General features: G+C 42.8%; 1 protein-coding gene across 11 annotated transcripts in view; it reads left to right on the top strand.

The window, feature by feature from the left end:
- Positions 1–2,196: 2,196 nt before the first annotated feature.
- Positions 2,197–17,201, top strand: part of LOC113021787 (dedicator of cytokinesis protein 3-like) — a 227,761-nt gene continuing 212,756 nt past the window's right edge. For all 11 annotated transcript variants that reach the window (XM_026166506.2, XM_026166511.2, XM_026166507.2 and 8 more), the window contains exon 1: positions 2,197–2,912. In XM_026166506.2, the coding sequence (XP_026022291.2) occupies positions 2,876–2,912 (37 nt within the window). In that variant the 5' untranslated portion in view covers positions 2,197–2,875. The remainder of the gene's footprint in view (positions 2,913–17,201) is intronic.

A 17,201-nucleotide genomic window follows, 5' to 3' on the forward strand; every position in this document is an offset into this window, starting at 1 on the left:
TCAGTGCAGCTTCTGAGTGCTTTAGTAGACGTCATCAGTCACTCTGTCCTCTGGTCATTTAAATTATCACCTCCTTTTAGCCACCAAGTTTACAAAAATTAGCCTAAATTTAATGCAAAATCCCCCAATTTGGAAACCTGAAGGTGTTGGTTAATACTGGCAGGTCCAGCTTGTTCTCTGTGAGCTTCAGACTGCATTATATCTGTAAGATACACCAAGACATAAAGATATTTATTGAAATCATAATATTTGACTAATTTTTTTCTAATCATGTGCTCTATTCAATTCGATTTAAATTTGGAAGTCGATTATCACAACAACAGTCGCCTCAAGGTGCTTTATATTGTGCAGTAGACCCTACAATAATAGATACAGAGAAAAACCCAACAATCATATGACCCCCTATGATCAAGCACTTTGGTGACAGTGGGAAGGAAAAACTCCCTTTTAACAGGAAGAAACCTCCGGCTCGGTGAGGGGAGGAAGACAAAAGACACGCTGTGGTAGAGAGGTAATTTTAAATGCAGAATTTCAACAAACATCAGCAAACACACAAACTGTTTGTGTGTTTGTCTCACAGTGTGTTGCAGCTAAAACTCCAGCTGCTTATTTCACCGGGAGAGAAAAGACAGAGAGCTAAGTTCACTCAGAGATGGAGAAAGATAAGAAAGACAGGAGAGGAGAGGAAGAAGAGAGCTTAGATTTAAAAGGAAGGGCTGCTCATTTAAAGCTCATATGTAAGTCCCCATGTTTTTAAATCTGTGCATGTGATATGTTTTTCATACTGTGAAACCTGCTGTAAATCAAAGTGAGGCAGTTTTTTAAAGGCTGCATGAGAATCTGCAGGATAAACAGCTTAGTTTGCTGCACTGTGATGGATTTGCAGTAAAGAACAGTGTGTGACTGGTGCACAGTGGCTGTGCTTCATGCTCACAGCTTATAGCAGAGATTCATATGAATGTTAGCTGATGATGCTGATATTCATTCACTGAATCTCACCTTCATACCAACTTTATAGTATCTAATGTAAAGACAGCATCAACAGTGTACTGTCAGTGCAGAGGATGGGCATCAGCCAGGACAACTCATAAAACATCTGCTCACATCTGGCTGAATTCAGGCATGTACACCCACAAAAGCAGCAGGTCAGCTGATCACAGCCTGTACACTAAGAACATCTACTGGAGCTCTCAGTAGAAGTTATTGTGAGTTATGATTGTTTTCCCCACACTGAGCCATTACAACCAGTTTAGTGTCCCCCCACCGGCTGCATCCACGTTAGCCCCTGACTGCTCACATTTTCCTGTTCAGAGGCAAAGTCACCCTCTACATTCTCTGCTCATGAGATTCAAGATGAGAATATTTATTAGAATTAAAGTTTAAACTGAAGTAAAGTTTGTATTGTCATCTGCTAATATTATTTAATTATTACAGTAATAAAGCACAAGGCTCAGTTAGCTTTGCATAAAAATAGCTGGTAGTAACGTCCTCCAAAGAACTACTTTTACTTTCTTACTTTGAGTACTTTTCAGAGGCGAAGTTGAATCAGTACTTCAACTTTGACTGTAGTATTTTTCAACACTAGTACTTCTTTTTAAGTACAGAATATCTGTACTTTGGCCACCTCTGATTGTTATGAGCAGTGCACTATATTACCCCCCCCCCCCCCCCGTAGATGGGTCGTTGACTATGATGAAGACAAATAAAAAATATAAATATTTATTGTGAAAATCTGCTCATAAGAAAAGGAAAATTAAAATGCTTTAAGGTTTCTTTCTCAACGCTGTGTCATATCACCATATTTGTGACACAGCTGTCACAGCGCGTGCTGCTCTGAAGTGTCCACGCGGGGGCGCAGCACGCGCAACAAACGCGCGTGGAGCTGCTGAGCTGCAGACGGCTGTCATTAGCGGATGTACACGCGTGTCAGTGACAGCACGACCGAGGCTGTGTCACAGTGCTGTAAAGTGATGTCACGGCCGGTGTGTGCGCGCGTGCGCGATACTGCACATGCTCAGAGTAATTCTAAGTGAGTTTATATATTATATATATATTTGCGTCTTTTATTCCCACTCGTGGTCTGAGGGGTCAGCCGCCGTAGGCTCCTGTGCGCGTGCAGGCTGTGCAGACCAAACGAGCCGCCCCCCCCCCCCTCCTGACCACCTCAGCCGCGCTCCACCCTGATCCTCTTAAACTGACGGAGGCTTCCCCGCTGCTGCGCACGCAGACGGGACTGAGCTTTTTCTTCATCTGCTCACGACAAGTTCAGCAGCTGCGAGGGAAGGAAGCGAGGTTCAGACGCATGGTTCAAAGACACAAGAGCACCAGAAGCTTCGCTCTGGAGGGATGCTCACTGAGTGAGGACAGGATTCCCGAGCCCGGACAGAACTTGACGGGAAACACGAGTGATCGTGGGATTTTCCTGAATGGGAAAGTCTCGCGCTCTAATGAAATCCTCATAAATCATAGTTCATCTGCTCCGGCCGCCTTTTTGCTTAACCAAATGCCACTCTAATGCCCACAGGTGGGGTTAAAAGCCCCCTGTTTGGCTTGAAATCGCCTTGACGCCCCTGTGGAGGATTTCTCTGGCGGTTCGTTCCCGAGGAGCGCAGCACAGCCGCTGAGATGGACCGACACACTGCGCCATGCGTCACCGCCAACCTGACAGGATACTAACCGTCATTTATTTAAGACAACTTTCACATTTTCAGAGTGGTTTAAGGTTGTTTTTTTCCCCCGTAGCCATTTTCAGTAAACTTTTGCTCCGCGGTCCTCCTCGTCTTTCTCGTCGTCACTCGGATTTCCATGAAGCGACCCATCGGGTGATTATAGCTACTTTCTTTAGAGGATTTTGCTGTGGGTGCAGCAGGACATCATGTGGACGCCGACAGAGGATGAGAAAATTGGAGTGGGTGAGTAAATCAGTGATGTTTGTCTGATGATGTCCTGGTACACAGCTTTGTTTTTTACGCAGAGGATGGTGCCAAACGCATCACCTCCAGAAACCGCAGTTAATGTTTGCGCACTTTATTTTCGTATAAAAGCATTACAGACATTCAGCTGCTCCTGCGCCTTCGATGTCTAAATCAGGTTTTAAGTGAATATCTGTAATCTGTGAAATGAAAGGGGTCATCTCACTGGAATCTGTTCCAAAGAAGCGCCTGTGGGTATGAGGAACTGTGCAGAGACTACAGGTTCTTATCTGCACACCGTCTACAGTATTCCCTTTGAGATGTGTCTGCGGCACCTGAGGCGCTGGAGGCTGGAAATGGTGTTTTGTTTTATCTGTTCTGTCAAGTCCTGTCTCCGGTCTGCGCGCCTGGTCTGTGGTCCTTGTCGTCTGTTCTGGTGTGGTAGAACAGATCAGAGCCTTACAGCAGTCCTGTGTAAGTGTGACGGGTGCGGGATGAGAGAGGGGCTGTGTCGTCGCTTCTGGTGTGGGTTTATAGTGCGTGAATGTGGAAAGTGGGTGAAGTGAAACTGAAGCAAGGACAGGAACAGGATGCGGTGATAATGGGCAGTGCAGGTAACTGAGACTTGACAGCAGTGATTGATTACGCAGCGTGCTGTGGCAGCACGATGACGGTGAATGTTTTCAGATGAGAGCTGGTGCTTTGGGCCCGTTAGCCAAAGATCCACAGTCCAATTATTCTCACTCCCCATTTATCTCCCGTTTATCTGCTGCACGTCTTTCAGGCAGCCACACCTAAAGGCCTGTTTGGAAAAACACTGCTGACCCAAAATCGACTTTCTTACCTCCACCAAAGAGATCATGTGATCCAAAAAGTTATAGAGTTGCATCAATGGTGTGGCTATCTGGGAAGTGACGAACGTCTGGAGTCAGCAAGGATCCAGGAACGACTCTAAACATTGTGAGATATGGTTAAATCATGTTGCCACAAGTACACATGACATTAAAGAGAAACGCTGAGTGACATCATCTTGATGTTCTCATGAAAATATCACAAAGTCATCAACGTCCTGGAAGGATATTTTAGTGTGTGTGGAGTATTGTTCTTGGTCTTGTGCTCCTGCTGTGTTGGTGCTTTTTAAATGTTTGTTGCGAATGTTGCTGGATCTCTAAAGATTTTTTTTTGTGTGCAGTCTTGTCACTAAAACTTCAGCCATGAACTCTTTACTGTCATTTTCAGGACTGCTTATACAATAAAATGATTGGTTATGGAGGACGGTCTCTGCCTATTCCCAGGCCTACTCTGTCCTACATGTCACGTTGATCAAGGAACAAAATCTTAATTTAATTTTATAAGAATTTTATTGACACTCTAATCAACGTATATTTATGAATGCAGCATAAAATCTCCTTAATAATAATTACTGCTCCCGGCTGCAGAAGTACCAATTATAACCTTTATTTTACTTTCTAATGGCACTGGCAGCATGCCTGTATCTAATGTGGATTGCTCAAATCTGATTGGTGCATGAGCATTTCCGGTACCAGTACCGCAGGTTGCACTGCCTCTTGGACCATCCTGCTTTATTTTACAGCTGTTCTTTACCTTCCCCTCAGCACTGCTATCTTTGTGGTACAGGTCATGTTCAAGGAGCTCTTCCTCTGATGGTTATACTAACTTTCAGTTTCTTGATTCTTTCATTGTGTCAATACTCTGAGAAGATTATTTTCATGCTTATTGTATACTTTAGTGAGATTTTGAGTATTTCATGACCCCCCCCCCCCCCCCCCCCTCGTTGTCTCTCTCTCAAACGATTAAACATTTCCTCACTAATTGGCCCCAAGACCACCCATGCAGGTGGAACACTGTGTACTCAGTGATCTTAACTTGGACAGTTCAAGAAAATTAGCATAGGTATTTCACATGAGGTGCCAGACTTCCTGTCCCCGATGGGCAGAGGTATCGGCTGACAGCTGCCAGGATCTTTCCGAGCGACCAATCCGGTGAAATGCCACACAATGTCTGCAGCGTGAGGGAGCGAGGCCTCTGCTGACAGGAAGTCAATTTGGGCAGTCATGACTCTGCCAATCTGTTAATTGGAAAGAGACATTAGCTGAATTTAAATGAGAGGCTGTGGGTGTTTTTCCTGCTTCCTGATACCTTCAGTAGACTCCAGCTGAGGATGCGTGCTGCGGCTGTTTGATTTACTCTGCTAGAAGCCTCTTAGCATCGAAATCAGAATTGTGCCACATCTTACAAGCCTTCACATCGCCCGCTGGTAGACTCCATAAAAGGAAAACGGCACCATAATCTGACAGTGCAGGAGTGTGGAAAGCAATCGTGAATATCACCCTTCAAAGACTCCATCACACAGAACATTAGGTGTTCGCTTAAAGTGCCACACATTTCACTCTGCAGGGTGGTGACACTGCTGGAAAAAGAGATCCACACGATAATGACATCGTAAGAGGAGCACAGGTGCAGTCGTCACCGCCCACATGTTCACAGTAAATCTGACAGCTTAGTTATCTTTTAGGAGAATCGTAAGAAAAGACATTCGGGAAATGGACTCTAAAGTTCTGTAAAAGTCCATCACGAAAACAACTTTGTTATTAAAATGATAATTGTCATAAATTTTCTATAAAGTTATGGAAAAGTCACCTGATTTGGATGTTACCCTCACACTGATTGATCATTATCAGTTATCTATCAGACCCCCACGAGCAGAACATGGCAACTGTGGGGAGGAAGAACTCCCTTTTAACAGAAAGAGATCTCTAACACCTGTTGTCAGAGACCTCTAGTGGCCATGTGAAAAAATGCTTGAGACATTTCCTGATGTGGTAAAATAAGAAAATGGAGCTTTGGGTTGGGAAAAAGATGATACTTACCAAGTACTAACGCAAACTAAACAGTGTAAAAAACTACATTGAATATTTTAATGAAAGCTCAGTCCAGAAATCCAGAGTCAAGTGGACCAAGCCTCCACTGCCGTCCTCTCTCTCTTCAGCAGTGTGGAGTCACCATCACGAGTGAGGTGATGGCTGCCGTGTAGAGGGTAGAGGAGGAAATAAGTATGGGACCGATAACATCTGATAACGGCCGTTTGGTGCGCTGACAATACGGAAACGTGGAAAAAATGATGTGTAACTGTGACTGACTGAGAGCTGAAAAAAGGAAAAGAAAGAGGAAATTCTTTATTTGCCACTGGATAGAGGGAAGAACGCAGAAATCCTAAAAACACCGTCCTTTGAAACTACAGAGTCGCGTATCCCTTCAATGTTTCCATGTAAGTATGCTTTGTGTGCCCTTTGTTAATCCAGCCATTTGTGTTTTTGCTGCATAATGCTTTGCATACCAAGGCAGGGAGAGTGGTAACTCATAGAGCCCTTCCAATGGAGTTGGGATGACTAGTGCCTGGTTGTAGAAAACAGCTATTCAGCTGCATGAATGCAGCTTTGTGGCACCCATAGAGGTTCCTGAATGCAGCTTCACCTCCCCCAGGGCTGCACAGCACAGCACTCAGTTCTCACACTCAGATAACACAGAACGCACACAGACAGACAGACAGGCAGAGAGGAAGACAGATGGACAAATGAACAGACGTTCCAGACAGCCTCCTTATGAAATGCACCTGCTGAAGATGAGAACTCTCTCTGTTAGCCACAGAAAAGTTTGCAAATCAGTCAGTGTGTGTTTAAAATTGCAAGAGCACTGAAGCTGTATGTGAAGGGTTTACATTCTGGGCCTTAGAAGTGATTCTTATTCAGAAGTTTTTTCTAATGGCCAGCAGGGGGCGTTCCTCTGATTTCAAAGGTAATTCTGACGGTGTAGAAATCTACGAGGAAAAAGTTCCACAGTTCACCTGAGCTGTCCACACTTTGTTAGGGAGTTCATGAGCCCAGTCGCTAGTTTGAAGTCTTATTTAATATGAAGTTATGTTATGTTTGTAAATCGTGATTCCAATTAGAGCCAAAAAGACGGATAAAGGAAGGCACGATTTAGGGCGGAGCTATGTTTTTATTAAGTCACAATTCTATGAGCACTCTGTGTCCAGTCTCAAGACATCAAGACAGTGTGGGGCAAATACCCTGCTAACAGGAACGCACTGTTCAGTCCGAGACGTCGTGGTAGCTACGTCCATCTTTTATGTACAGTCTATAATTCCTAGCAAATTCAACTGTAAATCATCAGGTTTCCTGATATCCAAACATCCTCCTACATAAAACACACAGATGGTTCATTGTTGTTTAGACACACTGAAATCAGAAAGAACTGACACACACAACACACAGGTGGGCAGGTGACTTTAACACAGACATGTCGTACAGCATCACATTCGTCACACCTCCAGCAGGCGTGCAGCAGCGTACACGGCGCTAAAACTGTAACACTGTGAAGGTGACAGAGGTGTAAAGGAGCGCGGCACCTTGTTTGTCTCTCTTTGTCTTCACTCTGACTTATTTATTCTGGACCAGCTTTTCATTTTGCCGCCGTCGCCTGTGCTCATCTGTCACTGCTGTGAACCGGAGGGTGGGGGGCTGGAGAGGGCTTCTAGTGTCAGACTTTATAAACCAACTTTAATGAATTCTTATGTCATTTGTTTTCCTCGCCTTTGAGTCAGACTCGGCCTATTTGTCAAATGTCATAGCTTCATCGTAAAAAACTTATCTTGACAAGACTTTGAAGGATGATGCGTCACTGGGCTATATCCGGTGTGAATAAGCGGCTTGATGGCGGTCAGAACATTGGAGAACAAGCTTAAGGATGTGAGAAACTTTTATTATCGTCAGAGGACATTTTTTGTACTTCTGATAAGTTTTGGAGGAAATCACCTCTTTTTGTGGCTGTTGGAGGAACTTGGAGGATAAAAGTCATCACAATTATGCTTTCAGGATCTTTATTTTTTGGAACGTTGAGCCTATTTTCATTCTGGGTGGTCAATTAATGCCATTTCGTCAAAGCGCTGAGTGGCTCCTTGATGTACTAAGTGTCCTCTGGCAGTGAAGTTCTGTCATTAATGAAACAAGTCTGTCATTTTTCTTTACTGACTGCTTGTGTGGATACCGCCCACGTGGACTTTGTACAACTCTAAAACCTTACAGTGGTCAGTTCTGCTGCGGCTGGTGTGTCAAAGCCCTGAAACCAAAGTGAAGCTTTAGGCATAACAGGGCGAGGCCGACACCTTTTGGAAAAAGATGATGCTGCATCTGCACAGGCGAGTCACCAAGTCTGTTTCTTCTGAAAGAGCCTTTTAACTCTTATTTAAATACACTTTACACATTTCTGCCTTCAGAAAAATTCAACTCCCTAAAGATAAAATCTTCATGTTCTTTAGAAATATTTGATGCATTTTTCCATAAACTAAAAATGTTTTTTGTGATGTGAAAAATAAACTTTCCTACATTCACATTATAAATGAATCCTCGCCGTATTCACTTCAGCAAGTCATTAATTTACTGCCTGAAAAATCTGCTTCTGTGAATGTGATAAAGTACAGTTCCATAAAAGAAAACATTATATCTGCTTTTATGTCCTTTTATGAGACGATACTTTTAATGTGGTTTGTGCCCAACAATGATTTGTACATCTGAAGTTTGTCTTTGAGGAAATACGTTCACTCTCTCTTCTGTCATGACTCTGCCACTCATGAACCATTAGGCGAGAAGAACTCAAGTTGGACACGATGAATTATCACCACTGCCTGTGGAAACTGATAGCAAGTCCGTCCATCCATTCATCCATCCAGGTCCATCACTCCTTCAGTCCGTCTTTTAATCCCACGTCAAAGCAACGAGTTAACAAAGACACAGATTGTCCTTATTAATATGGTCCTTTCTTAAAGGGCTTGTGTACTGTATCATAAGGTAAAGACAGTCCTTTTCTGTATCTCTTGCTCTGACTTTTGGAAAGTTTTAGTAAGTTTCTCAGATACGATTCAAGCACGATTGTTACTGTGCTGAAGGGACCTTAGGAACACACCCCTGTTCAGCTGCTCAACGTACCCAGTCCATCTAATTTCTCCACTGCTTATCCTGTTTGCGTCTCACAGGGTTAAAGCCTCTCAGAGCATTGGTCAAGAGGTTTATCTCAAAGAATAAGATTATTTCTGCAGACCCTGTTTTATAAATGCAAGCTTAATCTGTATTAGGAGGCCATTTTTCTGATTGCTTTGACCTGAAAACCAGCCTGTTGTCTGTTAGTGTTTTGGTGCCGGTGCTGATGTTTTGACAAAGCTGTGAACATCTCAAAGATACGCCCAAACTATTCCTCACTGATGTGGACGAGGTGATGAATGACATCAGTGCAACAGTAGGATGGGTTGCTCAGTTCGTCACATTTATGCTCTTGTAAGGGAACCCTTGGTGACACATTCTGACACACTGTGTTTGTCCTGTTTTTCATAATTTTCCATTGTGAAGATGTGCATTTGAAGTCAAACGTGGCTAAAGTCAAAAAGATACAAAATCCCAAATGGGACACAGGTGAGAAACCCGCAGCTTCCATCAGAATTTGACAGAAAAACAATATTTCACACCCTAGAATGAGAACACGTGGAGAAACACCAACGCCTGCTACATGATCATCGAACTGTGCTGCTCGTGAGCTTTGGAAGCGTCAAACAGTTGCACACTTATCAGCATTCACATGTTTGTGACCCAGATTTATAGCTTTGGTCATATGGCTTCTATAACATAAGTCTCAGAGGACAGAAGCATCAAACTGGTAGGAAGTCTCACGTGGTTTGCAGGATACTGAAACGTAAGCAGGTCAGGCTTCTCCGGGGCTAACTGCTGACAGTTTTAAGAGCCTATAGATGATCTCAAAGGCTTTCTATGGAATACCAAGCTGCTGGTGCACATGAGACGTTCGCCAAACATCAGTAGGTCTCATGGCTTTCAATGTGCGTAGCTTGTTTACCTACAGCGCACTGATAACTGGTCACTATGCACGTGTACTTGATTAATAAAAGTACCTGCTCTCACCTGTTCACGTCATCTGGTGATGGGGCGGGACTTGTGTAGATCACAGTGTTTACACTGAATAAAGCAGTTTGTGTTGTTTGTTCCTGATCTGTTCTCTGCATGAAAATGTTGCGCTGGGAAAAGATTATGCAGCACAGTGATATAAATACACACAATAAATAAATGTATTCTATTGCAATCAGTTCAGCTTAATTAGTTAATGGCATCCCGTAGCAAACCCCAGCAGCACTTTGCAACTGCATAAAAGATAAGTAACTAATTACACCAAATGAATACCGACTAACTTCATGGGTTAGAAAGAGGCAGAGAAAGAGAACACAGGCAGAGGGGAGTCAGAGCGGAGATACGGTGAGGTAATCAGACTGAGAGGGAGACGCTGAGCTGGTAATGTTGTGTTGTTTCCAGCTGACAACTAGTCGGCTAAACAGAAGGTGAAGTCATCACCGCAGTCCCCGACTGGCACACACCCAGCGCTCAGCAAGGTGCTTATTACTGTGTGTGTGTGTAACAAGTAACACTCAAAGAACTAATACTTATAAAACAAAGGTCATTTGATTACAAAGTTCTTTGCAGTTCTTAAAAATGATTGCCAGCATCTAAAGTGCACATTACATCAGCCTTGTGTTCTGGTTTTGCATTGATTGTAACTGCGTCTTTAGTGGGTAACATTTTCATAAAAGGTGCAGCACAGACGCTTTTATTCAGTCCTGTCATTCTGCATATAAGCAGGTCATTAATTTGCTTTTATGTTTTTAATTTTAATCAGAACGACTACAACTGTAATCAAGAGCAGATTCTTTTTTTCTTCCAAGGCCCATTAATGAAAACAGACACGACACCGGAGCAGCGTGAAGAGAACGCGTTGTTTTGGAGGTCGGTTGCTGGCTAAACCAACTAAGATTTATCAGATGGATAGGGTGTCATGGGATGTCAGCTGGCCTGAGATCAGCTGATCGTGGATGATCTAAACTAACAGAAATCAACAAAATACAAAAAGGAAGAAAGCCTTTGAGATCAATTTACTGGTTTTACAGGCTTTGATCTAACATGAGTGTTCAGGTTAAGCATGCCTAAACTGGTTAAATCAGTTACATTTGTTCACACGTACATTAAGAACAAAACACTGGTGTGTGTTTCATCAGGTAAAATGCTATCAGAGGACAAGTTTCCCTGGGAGGGGTGAAGTGAGCATGGCTGGATTCAATTGGCTGCTGCAGGGAGAGGCAGATGGCTTGATCTGCTAAGACACACTTCTCTGTGTAGGTGAAAATTGTGCTGGTCCAACCTTTTGTGAACTCTGGTGGGTGCTGTCCTTAGGCCTAAACATGACCAGTGCCAGTGTTAACACACAATACCGAGCGCTGCTCTTGTGTGAGCGAGGTGGACTCAGTGCTGTTTCTGTTCTCAGCCTTCACACGCGATGTGAGGAGGCTGAAAGATTAAAGTATGATGAGGCTTGAGAGCAGCTGGCTGCTGTCCGTGGTGCTGAAACACACCCAGTCGAGCAGGGATGGGGGGTGGAGGAGATCCTCGCCTCCACCACGTACTTTCTCCCTCCTCTGGAGAAACAGAAAGTTAAGTCACGATAAAGAGGTTGCAGCGTTTTCGCACGTAGGCGGGGAAGTTCATCACACGCAGCAGTAAGCTCGTGTGTACGATATGAGTCGTGCTTCATACCCAAAATAAAAACCAAGGCGGCCCTTACAAACTTGAAAATGAATTTTGGTTTATACTGAACAGCAGTTGAAGAGAAGAAGCCAAAAGCAAAGAGCTCAGAGAGGGATTACTCAGAGCCCAGCAGCGTGTTTAACGTTTCCTGCGTCCCGGAGTCATTTTGAAACGATTTCTTCAAAATAAGGATATTTTACATCGCAGTGTGTGTTCATGGATGCTTTGGGGATATGCTGATTTCTACTTATGTCCTCTGTGTATTTTATGTATTTGAACAAGTATGTATTTTTGTGTATTTCAGTGCAAGCGCACCTCTTTCCTTTTACAGTTTTACTTCCTGCTTAAAAGCCCAAACTCTCACACACACAGTGTTTAGTTCAGTCTGAGCCAAGATGGCGGATCTTCCAACGTAGTCCAGCAGAGGCGGTCTCTTCTGTCCTCATCCATGTCCATATGAACAAAACAAATGTTTTCCACTTTTAAAGGGTAAAAAGTGCATTTAGAGGCTGCAGGGTTGGAGGTGGTAATCCTTTACTATTTATCATTAAAACTTGCTTAGTCAATAAAACTACTGTGTTAGGACTAGAAGACAATCCAGTGGTTTCTATTCTTGACAAAATACACCCATCAGACCCAAACAGAAATCCATAAGTTTCAGAGACAAACTTATAAAGAATTAGCATCAAAAACATGAATTCATAGACTGAGCTGAGGGCCTGTCGTCCGGCCTGAGTTTGATGGAAGCTTCCAGCCCTGCAGGCCAGCAGGTATCACTCGTATGAAAGAAATCTGAAATTAAAATATAAACAAACAAATGAAAAAGAGGTGGACACACACCACACATTTTCATATTAAGGTTAACTTAAGAATTTGTGCTACACTTACTGACCTAAATTATCACGATTATGTTGCGTACAATAAAAAAGCATCCCTAGCTTTTCATGTGCTTCTGCTTTTCAGTCCAATAGATGTGTTAATGAAGCTCTCATTAAACATCCTCTGTATTCTAATGCCATCAGTGCGTGTTGATTCAGACTGAGCGTGTTATGCCCACAGAAACACCCTGTGGATTTTTTTTAAACTCTCCTCTCAAATTCTCTTTAGACTTGAGACTTTAATCTCGGTGTCTGTCACCGTCATGCTGCCTCTCTGTATCTTTCCCCGTATCTCAGTCTGCTGCTTCCATCTGCAACCCCTCCTGTTTTTATTTGCTTTTATGTGAAAATTCACAATCTCCACATCTCTGTCTATCCCTTACACCCCCATACACACACGTCTATCTTCACTGGCCTCCACTCAAATCACAGTTGGAGCTGGAAACACGGGTGCACCGACTGCACCACAAAGTAAAATTAGAAGAAGGATTCTCAGTGTTGGTGGAGCGACTGTTACTGGAACACGTTAGCACACAATTTGTGACACACTTCTTGCCATCCTGAGATAACTGGAGCTGAGGAACGGCTTTGAAAGTTACCGGATAACGATCTCCCCCATCTCACCCCGCCCTTGTCTGCTCTGTACTCTTCTCCCCACTCGGCCTCACCCCCCGTGGTTCTGGCTCTTGGGGAAGTGAGTTAGGTTGATGTCAAAGCACAGGCTTGTCGTCTAGTTTATATGCACAAAGAGGACAGCTCATCTTTTGAACTGGGATGGTAATTTTAAAAAAAAGAAAAGAAAAGTTTAAAAGAGAATAAAATCATAAAGTTTTAATTTGTGGTCCATGTGTCAGAAAACTCTGGATGTGGGCTGCATCTCCAGCTGGCAGTCAGGCAGTGTGTGTGTGTGTGTGTGTGTGTCTCAGGGGTTTTAAACACAGCAGCATTCTAGAGGAGAGTTCCGTTGTTGTTATGGTTACGTTCAGTTTCCGCGGACACCCTGGCAAGGCTGGTTTCTTATCGCCATAACAACGGTCCAACTTCCCAGCCTCCATCCAGAGAGGCGGACCACGAGCGGCTCCGATCACTGACAACATAAACATGTTGCTTCAGTAAAACCAGTTTCTCCGACACAGAAGCTCTGACAGTCACACACACTAACTTTTATCTAAAGTGCAAAGTTACGCAGCTACATCAGTGGGTCGTAGTTTTATCAGACTCTTTTGTCACTGATTGCTGGGTATGTTTACACGGTCACAAGCATCCCGGTGCACGTGTTGGCACATGTAAATATCATCTCCTGATTTAGAGAAAAGTTGCAGATGTTCATCTTTTCCAAAGCTGTAATGTTGCTGGTCAGAGAAAGGCCATAGACTTTATATACCAGATTTAGCTCCTGGGTCTTACAAACAGCATATGCTTGAAATCTGCACTTTATAAAACCAGCAGGATGTGAGTCCTCTGGCTGTAAAAAGAAGTTTTTGTTTTATTAAAAGTTTGAGAAAATGTCCCTTGGCTTCCTTGATTCTTGCACTTTTCTGATGATTTTTATGAACTCAGTTCTTAGTTTAAATTCTTTTTTAAAAGGACTTATGTTCATTTTGGTCCCTATTAGAGTCAAAAAGTAGAATAAAGCCTGAGACATGGTTTTAAAAAACGAAGTGATCAGCTCGAGTCTACAAAAACAGGGCCTGCCAAACCAGCAGGTGATGTTGTGCATCCCAAGCTCGGGGAGTCTTGGGCTGCTGTTCTTCATCATATCAGTTTCTATAACTTTCCTATCCTTTGACAGCCAAATTAAGCAGATCTCTAGACCTTGATTGTTCCATCTGCTATTCCCGTTTCCATTGGTGGAGTTCTGATTCCCACTCCGGAGCCAGTTCCATGCATTTCCATCATGACACCAGGTAACTAGACCGTGTCAAACTTTACAGATTTACTGTCATGAGCCGAATGCAGTTTATACATACGTACGGCCTCACTTACACAGTATTTCATAGTCGAGTCCTGCAGTGTAGCATATCTCCTCCTTTACAATCACTGTCATCTTAGTAGTTTAGGTAAAAAAGTGCAGCCTGCCCACGGTATCCACCTAAGGACCCAGGGTGATGAAGCTTTTCAGACGGTGGTTCCAGATGTGTGGACCTGAACTCACAAATCTGCTGAATTTTAGCGGTTCTGCTGGCACCAGGTCTGCGTGATGTTCTGTGTATCTGCTGTGCATTTGGTAATGCTTTGAATTTTTTGTATTTCTTTTGCTCTTAATTTTATTTTGGTTTGGTTTGAATGTCATCATTGTGTGTGGGATTCCTTGCAACAACACATTGGCCAGCATGAGGAAAAGATTACTTTGCTAATATCAGGATATTTGATAAGTTTAAAGCACTTATGATGCTTAAAAACACTGCTGTTTGGAAATGGTCACATGATCTGTGGTTTACTGTGCTGACCCATCCATTCGACTCTAATAACATGACCTCAGTTACTACGCTGTCTGGAGTCGCCTCCTGAGACTTTAAAAGGATGATTCTGTCATTCTTCTTGAGAATCACTGTCATCCATTTTGGGTGAAACATCCTTCAGGCTGGGCACATTCTTGTGATGCTGTTATTCTCTGTGCAGTCACATCTATCTCCTGTTCATCACTGAGGAGCTCCACTCAAGCAGTTTGTAAATGATTTGAGCGAGGGCTCCTGAGAGAGACAGAGAGGACTCTGTTTCTCTGTAGTTTCCATAGCTGGAATTTAAACTAGCAAACCTTCAGTGGATTTCCTCTGGCTCCTGGCTTTGGCTTCTTCTGCATGTCTCCCAAAAACCTGAAATTACAGAAGTTCTGTTTAACTATCTGTTCTCAATTTACCAACCAAATGAGTTATTCTGGTTTTCAAGGCTGTTTCATGGAATTTGTTTAAATGAAATTTTGTAAATAAGGGTCTTGAAGGTCCCATCCAGAAGCAGATGGCTGGACTTTCAGTGACACTTCAGAAAATCCTCAGATTTCTCTTGAGCTTCACAACTTATTGGTTTATTTTCAACCTTTCACTGTTTTTAGATTGATATCCATTAATGGAGGACATTTTTAGAACCACTGTTTTAATAAAAGTTGCAAACAGCACGATGGAAACACATGCCTACACATAATTGTGTAGTGAAGTGTTATTGGCAAATTGTACATAAAATCAAAATAAACGTAATAATTCTTCAGAAAAATGTTCCACATAATTGTTTTTAGATTTTTATTACAGGTGTTGTAGGTTGATGTCTGACCTGAACATGTATTGCATCCTCATAGTTTGACTTTTAGAAGTTTCTTTCTTTCTTACTCTTTTCAGCCCTCCACACTTTCCCTTTCCCTTGATGTGAATAGAAAGAGGTTGTCAGCCATTCTGGACACAGTTTCTGGAAGTGCAACGCCGGCCTGTCTGTCTCTGGATTTATTGATTAGTGCTTTTAAAAAAGGTCAATAGTTCTGCAGTCCTGCAGCTGGTCCAAAGTAAGTTCAACAGAGTTACACTTTTCACAATGTCAACAAATTCCTCCTCCTCTTCAAGTTTATTGATTACAGCTTAAGACTGGGCTGCTTGCAGAGTAGTTTTTATTTGACCTGTTGAGGCCAAGTCGATGAGTAATGAAAGAAAAATACAGCAGAACACGAAGTAAATGAGGGAATTTATTTTTAATCACACATCAGGGAGCAAGTGGGAAAAGCAGGCTTTTGTGTTGTTGTTTGGGTTTTCTAAAGCTTTTTAAACACGTATAAATAGTAGGAGTGCAACGATACTCGTATCGATATTGAACCGTTCGATACAGTGCTTTCGGTTCGGTACGCATATGTATCGAACAATACAACATTTTTAATTTATTTTATCAACTTTCCTTCTGACGATGCTGTCTGTGTGGAGCGCTCAGTGGATCTGCGCTCGACAGTGCAGCCTAGGCGGAGTAGTCGAACACAGATTTACTGAGCGCAGTGCAAGCTAGCGAGACAGAAGCTAAGCTCCTTGCAACATGGCAAATTGAACCTCCCCCACCCTCATTCAGATCTGGCGTTTGGAACTATTTTGGTCTTCATGTGAAGTATGACCCTGAAGGTAAGCGCGTCATGGACTAAAGTAAAACAGGATGTCGGATGTGCCACGCAATGCTCAATTACATGGGTGGGAGCTAGTGCATAAGCGCAGTTAGCTCGTTAACGGAGATTTGCCGTGTTGTGGCGTTAACGTCATTTCAGATTAACGCTGACAGCACTAGTGGGAACACAACGAATATGACTGCACATTTACGCCGACAGCATCCTAGTGCAAAGACAAGTGGAAGCAGAAAAAAAACAAGCAAGCATGCTACAAGCTTTACCCGAGTCATTTAGACAGCCGTTAGCACAGGATTCTCCTTATGGGGACCTGATATGTTTAATATGCTGCTGAGAATATAGCCCAGAAGAAGCGTATAGTATAGCTTTTATTTTGGAAAGAGACATTTCTCTGTAATAAACTCTCTTTTCCAAAGATGAGTGATTTCTCAATCAGATAGATTTATTATTTTATCACTTTGTTGTTTCAGCAACATTAAATTTAAAAACTGTACTTTTGAGTTAAAATATATATTTATAATTTTAATAAATGACTAGCCAATTTAGCTTCCACTTGGCTGAAGCTAAAGCCTAGCTAAAAGCCTACCAGCCATTTGGCTGGTGGTGGGTTTTAAAGGTAGAAAGGTAGAAGCCTGGGACTCCTAGTGTTAAAAAGGCATGAACATTT

This window comes from Astatotilapia calliptera, chromosome 5 (assembly GCF_964374335.1).
Source record: "Astatotilapia calliptera chromosome 5, fAstCal68.1, whole genome shotgun sequence".
Taxonomy (NCBI): Eukaryota; Metazoa; Chordata; class Actinopteri; order Cichliformes; family Cichlidae; genus Astatotilapia; species Astatotilapia calliptera.